The following is a 13,118-nucleotide window of genomic DNA, read 5'->3' as shown; positions in this document are numbered from 1 at the left end:
GTTGTTGTTGGTAGTGGTGGTAAGGAGGGGCAACTAACCCAGCATACACAGAGAACAAAGCAATAGAAAAAGTCCCATACCACACAGGAAGTTGGGCATGTGCTCTGAAACAGCCTATTACAGGGAACTACAGGTTTACAGGGATTTGTGTTAAAGTGCACAACCCAATTCCCTGCCTCCATGCCAATTTGGGCAAACACTCCCCACATGGTATCGGTAGATACCACTATTTAATTTACCAAACATTATAAGCATGCAAAGTCCATTAATAAAGCTGGATCTTGAAAGCTGACAACTCCTTGCTTGTATCAAGTTCTCTGTCATTCAGGTGACTTCTCTGTTGCAGTCTTGCAGAAGCTGAAACAAGAGACAGATAACAAAAACAACATAAAAGATAGAAAACGTCACCAAGTCTCTGGAGTGGACAATGGTCCACAGAGTTCACATCTCCTCAAGAGATAAGAGAAGTGCCAGTTCGGTGACTGGTCAGATGAAGATCTCCACCATCCCATGCTTCAGTCTTAATTGCCAACTTGCGGACTTTCCCATCTTCACTTGGAAAAGTTTGATGAGCCCTAAAGGCCAACTGTTGCGTAGTGCTTGGCTTTCAGCAATACAAGGTCACCTTCATATAGGTTAGGCTGATTATTCTGCCACTTATTTCGATACAACAGGGTAGGAAGGTATTCCCAGCATTTCCAAAAGATGTCTGTGAGGTTTTAAACCTACTTCCATTGATGCTTGTTGATGTTGCTACCTTTGTAATCTCCTGGAGTGGGAATGGCCTTAGTTTTTTTGCATCAGAAGCATAGCTAGTGTTTAAATCAATAGCGACTCTGGATCTAAAGATAGTGGTACTAGGGGTCTGGCATTTATGATAACCGTGACCTCTGCAAGAAAAGGTGTTAGAGCTTCGTGTGTTAGTCACAGGTGATCAGTTTTTAAGAGCATGACATTAAGGATATGACATGCTGTTCCAATCATTCGCTCCCATGCTCCTCCCATATGTGAAGAGTGAGGATCCAGGTACACCTTTGGCCGCATAGGTACCTTTCAATGTAGAATAGTCCAATTTAGTAGATGTAACGTTCAACTTTCTGTAAGTGCCCATAAAGTTGGTTCCATACTCAGGAATGGATTTGTTTAGCTGCACCTCTGATGAAAAAGAATCTTCGCAAGGCATTAATAAAACTTGAAGTATCCATTGACTCAATAACTTCAATGCGAACTGCTCAGATGTTCATGCTTGTAAAAATCACACATCTAGCCCCACAAAGGTGAACATCGATTCGGTACTGAGCCAGTCTGCTGGTAACTTCAGACTTGCATTATATTTTTGCTATACACTGCTCCTGCTGGTTGACATACTCTGCCCCCTCTCCAGGCAATGTGTGACCTCAAGCTCAACAGTTACCTCAAGGCAGAGCCACAAGGTTCAGGCAGCAGCAGATTTAAAAGGGGAAAGTGGAACACTGGAAGCAGATGCTTCAGTATATCTTTGGCTTAGGATATAAGGGTGTCTGTTTGTGCAGAACTATGTTTGGGGGGATGGAAGATCATATAGGAACCAGTGTGACAAATAGGACAGTCATGATACTGGTTTTGGAGTGGCAGGGAGGTTAGAAGAAATAAGGGAGGATCTTGCTGTGACCCCCCCTTGTGCTTGAGCTCATCCAATGAGACAAGGTGAAAGGCTAATGGGGAGGAAATCAAAAGAGACAGCAGAAAAGATATGAGGGGAATGGGGTTGAGTGGGAGGGAATGAGAAAAGTGGCAGATGAAAGACTGTCAGGTATTTAAATAAAAGTAAAAGCAGCTGAAAGGAAGAGAGGCCTTTGAGGGAGGAGAAGCAGGCTATGATGAGTCCTGTACAGAAGAAAGGAAAAGACAGAAAAGGGGAATGGGGGATGTGAATTTAGCTTTTTCAGTACTTATCCATGGCAGGTTACACACTAGAAATGAAAAGTAAAAAATATTTTTAAAAAGCTCATGGTAAAAAAAAGCAGATGCACATAAAAGGTTAACAACAATTTTATTTTAAAATAACAGCAAACTGGATAAATTTTAAAAACTTACAAATATGTAAATTAGCACAGAATGACGTAGTGTCACACATTCTATGCTAGGACTGCTGCAGGAGACTGAGGGTCTTGTCTAGTGCTCCCCATGCTTTTTCTCCACAGTCATTACGTAGTCACATTCCTCAGGGATCCTTTTATTGTGTTAGGTGCCGATGTACACCTAACACAGCTAAAAATGGAGTACCATGAAATGTGGTAATGTCCAAATGTGCATGTACTAACCGTGTGCTAAAAAAATATTTCTATTTATTTTGAGGGGGCACGTCAGGGGAGGAAGAGTGGGTGTTCCTGCGCTAACCAATTAGTGCATCTACATTACTGGTTAAAGGATACCGAGTGAGCCCTTGTATAGCAATCCCCTTATCAATCTTTATGGAAACCAAGTAAATACAAGTTCTTGCAATGACCATCACCATTCAATGAGATGACAGAAGGAATGGAAAACCAAGGATAAACAAATTCATAAGTCACCTGGAAAGACGTACAGCACATCACCACCTCTACAAAAGATGGATCATTGCAACCATTCATTAGGTTTCTTGATGACCCCATGGACAGTAAACACTTGTTTGCACGCTGGTCTTTTCACTTTTAATGAACCCAGTCTTAAGTACCTTGTCATAGAAAAATCCTCAAGAACTCCCATCCAACAGTAAGAAAGATTATATCTGATTAAATATCAAATGGGACAAACTAGTCCCATTTGGGGAGCTTTCCCACGGCCACTGGGCAATTCCTTTGCCTTAAAATGAGAATGAGGATTTTATTGGTTTTCTGCACCCTTTAATTATTTTCTTCTAGCTGCAAATTTAGAAAGCACACAAAATAATTAAGTTACTTTTATTCATACAATGCCCCATCTGTGATCCAGAGAACCAGTCATTCTAGATAAGGGGAGTCTTTGCTCAGATTAGAAAAATCCAAGACCTCAAATTCAGAGAGGATCAATATGCTATCTACAGTATGCAAACTTCCGTTGATGGTGAAGATCATTTGGAAGGTCATCGCTTTCATTCTGTACCTGGAGTCTCCCAGGGCTTCCGAGAACTTCCTATGGGAATCCAACAGTCGACGCACTCCAACTACCATAAGCTTAATATAAAAGGGAACTCTTTATTGTTACATTAAAAGCAGAGTTCTCCGTGGCCCAAGCAGGAGCCCTACTTCCCAATGACATTCACATACAAGTGCTTCTTCAGGAATTTTTTACGTCCTAAAAAAGAAACAAAAGAAAAAAATGTTGTGAAACAAAATGGCTTATGTCTAGGATTATGAGATATTCATATGACATCATCAACAACTCAACCCTAAGGGACCTATTGGCCTCCCCTTGAACTATGTCATGATGTAAAATACCAAAATCGGGGCTCAGATTCCCATCCCTAAACAGTTCCTAATAAGGGGAGATACATTATTTCACACCTTTGGAAAATTATCTCAAATGATGAGACCAAACATGAACAAAATACGTTTCTGGGCCTTGTGGCTGTCTGACAGAGTAACCCGTTTCAAATGATCATCATGAACAGACTGTGTCAATAAAAGACGGCCCTCAATCTCCCCTGGGAAGCAAGTGGACAAATGTTGTGAGAACATATCCATGGAGACTGGCACAATCTGTCCCTGATGAAGGTCATCTGAAACAAGGTTAACCACAAGGCCCAGCTAAGTACTTTGTTAATTTTGGTATCACTATTTGAGTTTAAGTAGTATCTTAAACTTCCCGGAGATGGGAAGGCGGTACAACAAGAGGACATGAAATGAGATTGAAGGGGGGCAGACTCAAAAAAGATGTCAGGAAGTATTTTTCACAGAGAGAGTGGTGGATGCTTGGAATGCCCTCCCGTGGGAGGTGGTGGAGAGGAAAACGGTAACGGAATTCAAAAATGCATGGGATAAACATAAAGGAATCCTGTGCAGAAGGAATGGATCCTCAGAAGCTTAGCCGAAATTGGGTGGAGGAGCCGGTGAGGGGAAGAGGGGTTGGTGGTTGGGAGGCGAAGATAGTGGTGGGCAGACTTATACAGTCTGTGCCAGATCCGGTGGTGGGAGGCGGGACTGGTGGTTGGGAGGCGGGGAATAGTGCTGGGCAGACTTATACGGTCTGTGCCCTGAAAAAGACAGGTACCAATCAAGGTAAGGTATACACATGAGTTCATCTTGTTGGGCAGACTGGATGGACCGTGCAGGTCTTTTTCTGCCGTCATCTACTATGTTACTATGAGCAGGAAAGCCTCTATCTTTGCCGCAGGATAGCAGACTGAGAATCACAATAGACATTGGACTTATTTTCACCATTTCTTTTGTGGACTTGGGTTCACCTGAAGCTTACTTTATTATTTTGGTGAATTTATAAAGAGGAAGGACCAATGATGTCTTTGGAGTTCAAACAGTAGCCGCTTAAATTGGCAAAACTCACCAGAAGTCCTTTTCCTCTTCACACATATTATATCTCTTGTTTCTTTTTTTTCACGAGTAGTTTATACTTCAGTTATTTATCAGCCCTTCAGGATCAGGTAACACTCATCTTACTAGCCCCTGTAGCTTTTTCTCTACACTTAACTACTATGAAACTATGACTACTATGATGTCATCTAGCCTATCGCACGGCTATACATCTCTCCTCAAATAAAGATGTCAAATTGGGACACAACCTTTGTTCGAACTATAAAAGCTACTGCCAATCTTTTCTTGTCTAAGATTGCTGAGATTCTTTTTCATTCCCAAGACTTCCTTGAAAAGACATTTATCTTAAAACCCAACCACATGGGTTTTCGTCAGCATCAAAGTACAGAGACTACACTGACAGGGATCACTATCTTTATACAATATCAGGTTCAGTTTAATTTTTATTGCAGATATATTGAAAATCTAAGCAGTTTACAAAGCAATTAAAATATAAAAGAAAGAAGACTAGTTAGTCTTCTTTCTTTTATATTTTAATTGCTTTGTAAACTCCAAAGACTCCAAAACAATTACAAAGAGACAAACAAAAAAAAGACATACAAACAAAAGAAAGAAGTAGAGGAAGGAAAAACATAAGAGGGGATGCCATACAATATCAGATCAATCACAGTGCTGGAGAAACAGTGAGTAGGACTGGGGAGGGCATATCAGTTATTACTGGATTACATTTGGAAAATAGTGGAAACTATTATAGAGAATAAAATTACTGAACACACAGACAAACATGGTTTAATGGGAGAGAGTCAGCAAGGATTCAGCTAAGGGAAGTCTTGCCTCACCAATTTTGTTAATTTCTTAGAAGGCGTGAGTAAACTGGCTAAAGGTGAACCAGTTGATAGTACATCTTTCAGAAAGCTTTTGACAAAGTTCCTCATGAGAGATTCCCAACAAAATTAAAAAGCCATGGGCTAGGAGGCAATGTTCTGTTGTGGATTAGGAACTGGCTAATGAATAGAAAACAAGGGGTAGGGTTAAATGGCCATTTTTCTCAGTGGAGGAGTGTAAACAGTGGAGTTCAGCAGGGATCTGTAATGGGACCAGTGCTATTTAACATATTTATAAACGATCTGGGAAGCTGAACACGGTGATTGCGGGGCCCTTTTCCTAACGTAAAAGGCACTACCACAGGGCGCTCTCAGGTGTCCCACAGTAGTTTTGTGGTCAGAATGTTCTACCCATGTAATTTTTTAGCTTGGGGGGGTGGGGGGTCTGGGGTTGGAGAGTAGGCATGCCCTGTGCTAATCGGGTAGCACAGCTACATCATTGCACACTAATCAATTAGCACATGGTTAGCGTGGAAGCCCTTACCACCTAGAAAATAAGTGTCAGTGAGTCAGTAAAGGCTCACATGTGGCCACAGGCTAATGGGGAAATTAAAGTGCAGCCATTAACAGGCAAAATTAAAAATGAGGTCATTTTACGGTCATGCTAACAGTGGCCTCAGCGTGCAGGAAAGACCTGCGTTGAGGATAGCGCTGGCCACTTTTTAGCGCAGCTTACTAAAAGGACCCCTAAATTTGCATATGACACAAAACTATTCAAGGTTGTTAAAACACATGTGGACTGTGAAAAAATTGCAGGAAGACCTTAGGAAACTGGAAGACTGGACATCCAATTGGCAGCTGAAATTTAATGTGGACAAATACAGAGTAGTGCACATTGGGAAGAATAATCCCAATCATAGTTACTGGATGCTAGGGTCCCACCTTGGGAGTCAGCACTTAAGAAAAAGATCTAACTTTCATCATACACAATATGCTAAAATCTGCCTAGTGTGCAGCAGCAGCCAAAAATGCAAACAGGATGATAGGAATTATTAGGGAAGGGATGGAAAATAAGTTTCTGGTCACCGTAATTAGCTCTTAAAAATTACTTAGGTCCACAGAAGGGAACCTACTAATAACATTAAAAAATAAAATCTAAATAATAGCTTAGCCTATCATATAACTAGAAACCTTAGGGGACTTCAGTTTATATATTCCTACTCCATAAGCAACCTAATTAAGAAATCACCAATAATAAGGTGCAGCCAGCAATCGGACGGCGAGATGAGGGCTATCCAGTCTTTTTACCCATCATATGTTTGATTATCTCCTAGTTGGTGAGAAGCGTGTACTCGGTGGAAAGAGCTCCTAGCCCTCAGGGGACAGGTCCGATCTCTGGAGGCTAGATTATCAGACTTGGAGGAGCTGAGGCAGAGAGTTTTATAGAGGAAGACTAAAGGTACAGAGTAGAGAAATTCAACCTCCAGTCTTGGAGCAGAAAGTGACCAAATCTACAGAAAGTCACAAAATCTAATATTAACATTTTTATTCTGCTTTACCAAGGAGGCCAACAATCAAGATACAAACTAAAAAGATAATCCCTCTTATAATAATACTAGGAAGAAAAGGCCCGTTTCAGACACAAATGAAACGGGCGCTAGCAAGGTTTTCCTTCCTTTCTTCCCTCCCTCGCAGTTCCAGGGGCACCCCTCCCCCTCCGGCGTTTTGGCAGCCCTGAAGCGTAGTCCGTCCGGCACCAGCGATTCTCGGGTCGACTGCTTACCCGGCCCGCCCACGACGTCATAACGTTGTGATGCAGAAGCGGGGCCTGCCCTCGACGTCATGACGTTGTGACGCAAGGGCGGGGCTGAGACAGATGGCCAGAGACGGAAATCCACACCACAACGAACCACACGAACCCTGGTCCCTGCACTGAAGCCACGGAGTGAGCTTCAGAACGTTGGAGTTACATATTATGTTGGGGTGGTCGGGGCACCCAACGAACACTACTACGGGGGGGCTTCAGGGGCAGGCTTCAGGGGGGCTTGCTTCAGTGGCACGGAGTGAGCTTCAGAGGTGGGAATTATTTATATAGATATTTCCATTATGGTTATCATAATTCATACTGAGTCTAGAATAATTCTTCTTCTAAAAGTATGATAACAAGTGATACTGCAAATACTACAAGGCAATTCTTTTCACAAAGCTGGGCCCTATCCATCAAAGTTCTCTGTCTGGTAGTCGATTTCCGACAAGTTGTACAACGCAACGCCCTAGAAGGGGAATAAACAGAAATTATATCATGGATGATATTCGGGAGCTAGACATTAATTTAAAATGTATCCTAGCCTTTACTGGCAGCCAATGCAATTCAATGAGCAACGAGGTAGCATAGTCTTTATAAATTTCCTCCAAGAATCAATTTTGCAGCTGCAGTCTGTATAATTTGGATTTGGCATAGTTGTCTTTCAGGTAATCCTGTAAATGATATTGTAATAATCAATCTGGCTCAATACCATAGATTGCATGATAATCCTAAATTAAGATAGCTCTAAAAATGGTTTAATTTGGTGAAGTAGTTTCAGTTAAAAAAAATTCTTAATAATAATATTCACTTGTTTTTCCATAGTTGAGAGTGAAATCCAAAATTACTCTTAAGATTTTTATATCCATTTGAATTGGAACTTCAGGCAAGGCTAATTTTATTTTCTTTTCTCGCAACTTAAAACTTTACCTGCTACCCATAAAATATTTGCTTTAACCAGATTAATTTTCAGAACGTTTGCACGCATCTATGTCAAAATGGAATCAAACATCTCTGACATCTGCAGTATAGTCTCCTGAAAACGCCTCTCTACAGGAAATACTGTATCATCTGCATAAGTGAGATACATTACTTCAAAAGGACTAAGCACAAGTTGCAATTCACCTAGATATATATTAAAAAGAAGTGGAGAAAGGGGTGAGTCCTGTGGGACTCCACAAACCATTCTCCAAGACGTTGAGATGAATTTATTCCATACTACTTGCAAAGTGCAGTGCTTCAAAAATCCAGAAAACCACTGTATCTGAAATTCCAATTTGAAATAATCTACCTAACAAAATATCATGATTGACCAAATCAAAGGCGACTGACAGATCTAACTGCATGACCAGTGTTGGTATTCCTTTAAGTTATTTCTCAAATTTGTCATCAAAGCCAATAAGACAGTTTCTGTGCTGTAATTAGGGCAAAATCCCCATTGTCTGGGGTCCAACATTTGGAAATGTACTGCCTCTACCATTTTAGGTAGGAATGGGTGTTAGCCACTGGTCTATAGTCTGAGCAAAGATTTGGGTTGACAACAGACCCGTTCAACAATGGGATCAACAAGATGTGCTCCAACTAGACTGAAGGGAGTACATCACCGTAAAGAGGCAGGAAGTGATGCTATAGCCAGGACCTGCCCTCCAGGGGATGCAATATCCTCTTGCACCGAGGATGTTTCCAGGAGCTTCTGCCCAGGAGAGAAGGATTAGGACTGCCATTTTAGTTGGAAATTTGATCATTAGGCATATAGATAGCTAGGTGGCTGCTGAACATTAGGATCACTTGGTTACTTGCCTGCCTGGTGTGAAGGTGGTAGACCTAACACATCACCTAGATAAGATTTTAGACAGTGCTGGGGAGGAGCCTGATGTCTTGGGACATGTGGGTACCAATGACATAGGGAAATTAAGAGGGAGGTTCCGGAAGTCAAATTTAGGCTCTTTGATAGAAAGCTCAAATCCAGAACCTCGTGGGTAGCATTTTCAGAAGTGCTCCCCAATCCATGCGAAGGTTCAAAAGACAGGCAGAGATTGTCAATGCATGGTTGAAACGATGGTGCAGGTAACATAGTAGATGACGACAGAGAAAGACCTGCACGGTCCATCCAGTCTGCCCATAACGATAAACTCATATGTGCTACTTTTTGTGTACACCTTACCTTGATTTGTATCTCGAATATTAATACATGCAAGCTCAATATAATAAATGAAATTCCTAACACAGGCTCACACTCCCTGTGTAACTGTAATGTGGAACCTCCACTCCATTGTCAGCTTAATCCAATGTTTTGAAAATGGAGAAAAAAAACTTCAGAGTAGCCGCCCAGCCAGTCCAACTCAGCAGACTATAAGGCTTGAGCTCGGCGTGCCATCATGTAGCTTATAAAAAAACTCCATTCCCACATATGTATTGAATTTCAAATCACCAAATACACTATGTGCACTGCTGTCTACTTTGTGTGTATACTAAATCTTCCAGTGTTCTGTAGATTGCAAATCTATCAAATCTATCAAGGTGTCACCCGAAACCACTTAGCTCGAGCTAGTGATGGTGAAAGTGGTGATCACTGCGAGACTCCACAACTGGGACTCCATCTTGGAGATTTACCACCCCTCCCCTTTACACTATAAGTTCTGTTACCTAAAAACTGTTTAAACCATTCCAACACTTTCCCAGAAATACCCAATTCATTAATTTTAACAAGTAGTATAGAGTGATCTACGGCGTCAAACGCTGCCGAGGAATCAAACTCATGCTGCGTTTTATGAAATATGGTAAAAGTCTCCAAAAATCTTTGAAATTGCTTGTATACTAAAAACTCCAAAAGTTTGGCCATTCACGGAATGCCAGCCACTGGCCGGTAGTGTTCTACCTTTAATATGTCTCCATTTGGAGACTTTAATAAAGGAGTTAAAATAATTTTACATAAAGATTGTGTCAGCCATAAAAGAATTTGAGCTGGAACATCACATAGCAAATATGTCCCAATTTCTATCTACTGGTATAACAGGCGGTGTCGGGGAGGGATTAAATGTGCTGGGGTGGAGGATGTCAGTAATTACATGTACCAAGGAACTGGGAGAGAGGTGATTAGATTGCCAAGGAATGCTGTGGGGAGGGGTGATCAGATGCACCAGGGGCATGGTGAAGGGGATTGGACATTAGGAGGTATCACCAAGGCAGCTGTTTATTTCTGTGGGAGCCCATCCTACATTGCATACTACGGCAGACTGCATGTCCTGTCACTGCATGTGATGTGGTGTCCATGGAGTAAGTGTCTGCCCATTGTGGTAATTGCAAGGCAGATGTGGCATGTGCTCCCTGCATTTCAGCTGTGTGCTTATGATGCACTAGTTTTTGTGACTAACACACACTGTAGGTGCAAAATCTTGCTGCACATGAAGGGTGACTTGTTTGGAGCAATGGGTGGGGGATTCCCTGCCTGGCACTGTGCAGCTGACTCCATTGCTTCCCAACACAAAAAGTAGATGCTAGGTCTGGAAATGGAACCTAGGGCTCCCAAGCCGAGTCACCAACCCATTCCTAACCCAATCCATTTTCCAAAATTTTCTTTCCAACACTGCTTCCACACACTTCCAATTACTCCACAGTCAAAAAAGCATAATAAGGATGTGCCTTCATTCATTCTAAAAATCTGTGTAAAGTATTTCAATTTTACACATTTTCCAAAAAAGGGAAAAAATTAAACAAAAATGAAAACTGTAATCTCCAGCATAACCCTAATGCAATATTGAGGGTCGCATCAGAAAGGTATTGCCATGGGCAACATCTCATTCTCTTCATAGAAAGCTGGGTAGCCCCCTCCCGCTTTTTTACCCTTTGGAGGAAGAGATCCTACACCCACAGTTTCATTTCACTCCACTCCTGGCCCCCTCCTTGCTCACCAGCTCTCCCTCCCACAGGGTAAGAGGGCGTGGTTGCGGCAGGTGTGCAGGGGCTCACAATGGCTCTTGCCCCCGCAGTGCGATGGCAGTGGATGTTGTTGTTGTTGCTGCTGCTGCTGCTTATTATGGTGATGGTGGTGATGGTGGTGTTGGTGATCACAGTGGTGCTGCTGGTGATGATGCTTTTGGTGCTGCTCCTCCTTGATCTGCTGCTGGTGGTGATGCTTCTGGTGCTGCTGCTCCTCCATCTGCTGCTGGTGGTGATACTTCTGGTGGTGCTGTTGCTCCTCCTTGATCTGCTGCTGCGGATGCTTCTGGTGGTGATGCTGCTGCTCCTCCTCCTTGATCTGCTGCTGCTGATGGTGATGATGCTTCTGGTGGTGCTGCTGCTCCTCCTTGATCTGCTGCGGATGGTGATGCTTCTGGTGGTGGTGGTGCTGCTGCTCCTCCTTGATCTGCTGCGGATGGTGATGCTTCTGGTGGTGGTGCTGCTCCTCCTCCTTGATCTGCTGCGGATGGTGATGCTTCTGGTGGTGGTGCTGCTGCTCCTCCTTGATCTGCTGCGGATGGTGATGCTTCTGGTGGTGGTGCTGCTGCTGCTCCTCCTTGATCTGCTGCGGATGGTGATGCTTCTGGTGGTGGTGCTGCTGCTCCTCCTTGATCTGCTGCGGATGGTGATGCTTCTGGTGGTGCTGCTCCTCCTCCTTGATTTGCTGCTGCTGCTGCTGGTGATGGTGATGATGCTTCTGGTGGTGCTGCTGCTGCTCCTCCTTGATTTGCTGCTGCTGCTGCTGCTGTTGCTGCTGCTGGTACAGGCGCTGCCTCTGCTCCCTGGCAGCCTGCTGCTGCTGCAGCAGCAGGTCTTCCTCCTCTTCCTCCACCTCGTCCAGGGCCTTTTGCTGACGGTAGAGCTGCTGCCGCAGCTCCTTTTCCTGGGGTGGTGGGGGCAGGCTGCGGGCCTGGTTCTGGAGGTCGCGGATGGCGTGCCTCAGCTCCCAGTTGGCCTGCAGCAGCACGTCGCGCTTCAGGAGCTCGGCGCTGGTCATCAGGTTGCGCTGCAGGGACTCCATCCCCGGCGAGAGGGTGAGGGGAGGGCGCGTGAGTGCGCGCGGTCCCGTTCCGGTGCAATGAACCGTGCGGGAGTGGCCGAATAGAGGGCGGAGAAGAGAGGGCGCGCGCGGCCAGGCCGCGGGGCAAAAAAAAAACGCCGAAAGCCGCCTGAAGGCGGGAAACCACCGCCGCGCCTTTTATAGGCCGGCCGCTTCTGTGACGTCACCGGGCGCGGGCCGCCGGCGCGCAACAAAAGGGCGGGAAGCGGTCGTCAGGGGCAACGCGGCCTTAATAACATGATGACAAGCGTGTGACACAAAAATAACAACCTGCAAGATGGAGTTTTTGGTCTCCTCAAATACTGCTGCACTCTGGGTAGTTCTGGTCAAGGCTAACAACACTAACAGTGATCCCCCCAAAAAAGGGAAAATTTTGAGTTCAAATACAGCATGCAGGCACTTTATGTTGTAAACAGGGCTGCCATATTGTGAGGGGGGGAGGTGGGGGAGGGGAAGAGAGAAACTTCCAGGAGTGTGCTTCAAAACTAACACTTGTACAATGTATGTATCCAGGAGGCGCACAAAAAGCAGGTGCAAAAGGTTACAGGTACACTTTGTTGGCTCTGGTGATTGTTGTATATGTTGAACTTTTGGTTTTGTACGATTTTGTATATTTTATTCTTTTCCACCCCTGGATATGGGTGGATTATAAATAATCAAATAAAAATAAATCAGATCTAAGGGGTATGGTTACTAAGTTATGTTAGCGTTTTTAATACACCTGTAAATTTAAGGAGCGTTAAAAGCTAACGCGCCTATACAGTTCTATGGGCGCGTTAGCGGTTAACGCACATAAACCATTTACGTGCGTTAAAAACGCTAATGCGCCCATAGCGCTGCTTAGTAAACATAGGTCTATGATGTTGGCGGGTATGCTACAGAACACCGCCTAACCCTTATGCATGCAATTCCTAATCAGTGCTGCGTATATAGAAATGATAAGTAGTAGTACTGACTACAATCATGCATGTAAAATGTTATTA

The 13,118-nt window shown here is 43.7% G+C and overlaps 1 protein-coding gene across 1 annotated transcript; it reads right to left on the bottom strand.

Moving 5' to 3' along the window:
- Window positions 1-2,015: 2,015 nt before the first annotated feature.
- On the bottom strand, window positions 2,016-12,213 carry LOC115467825 (histidine-rich glycoprotein-like). Its single transcript, XM_030199314.1, has 2 exons — window positions 11,027-12,213; window positions 2,016-3,294 (listed from the first exon to the last, which is right to left on the bottom strand). Exons 1-2 carry the CDS (start codon window positions 12,094-12,096, stop codon window positions 3,288-3,290), a joined length of 1,077 nt encoding a protein of 358 aa, XP_030055174.1. The 5' UTR covers window positions 12,097-12,213; the 3' UTR covers window positions 2,016-3,287.
- Window positions 12,214-13,118: the final 905 nt, after the last annotated feature.

This window comes from Microcaecilia unicolor, chromosome 4 (genome assembly GCF_901765095.1).
Source record: "Microcaecilia unicolor chromosome 4, aMicUni1.1, whole genome shotgun sequence".
Taxonomy (NCBI): domain Eukaryota; kingdom Metazoa; phylum Chordata; class Amphibia; order Gymnophiona; family Siphonopidae; genus Microcaecilia; species Microcaecilia unicolor.
The sequence above is the reverse complement of the archived record's forward strand: the minus strand, read 5'-3'. Positions and strand labels throughout refer to the sequence as shown.

Excerpts from the sequence above, each read along its gene's own strand:
- LOC115467825 (XM_030199314.1), bottom strand. The coding sequence starts at position 12,096 with ATGGAGTCCCTGCAGCGCAACCTGATGACCAGCGCCGAGCTCCTGAAG.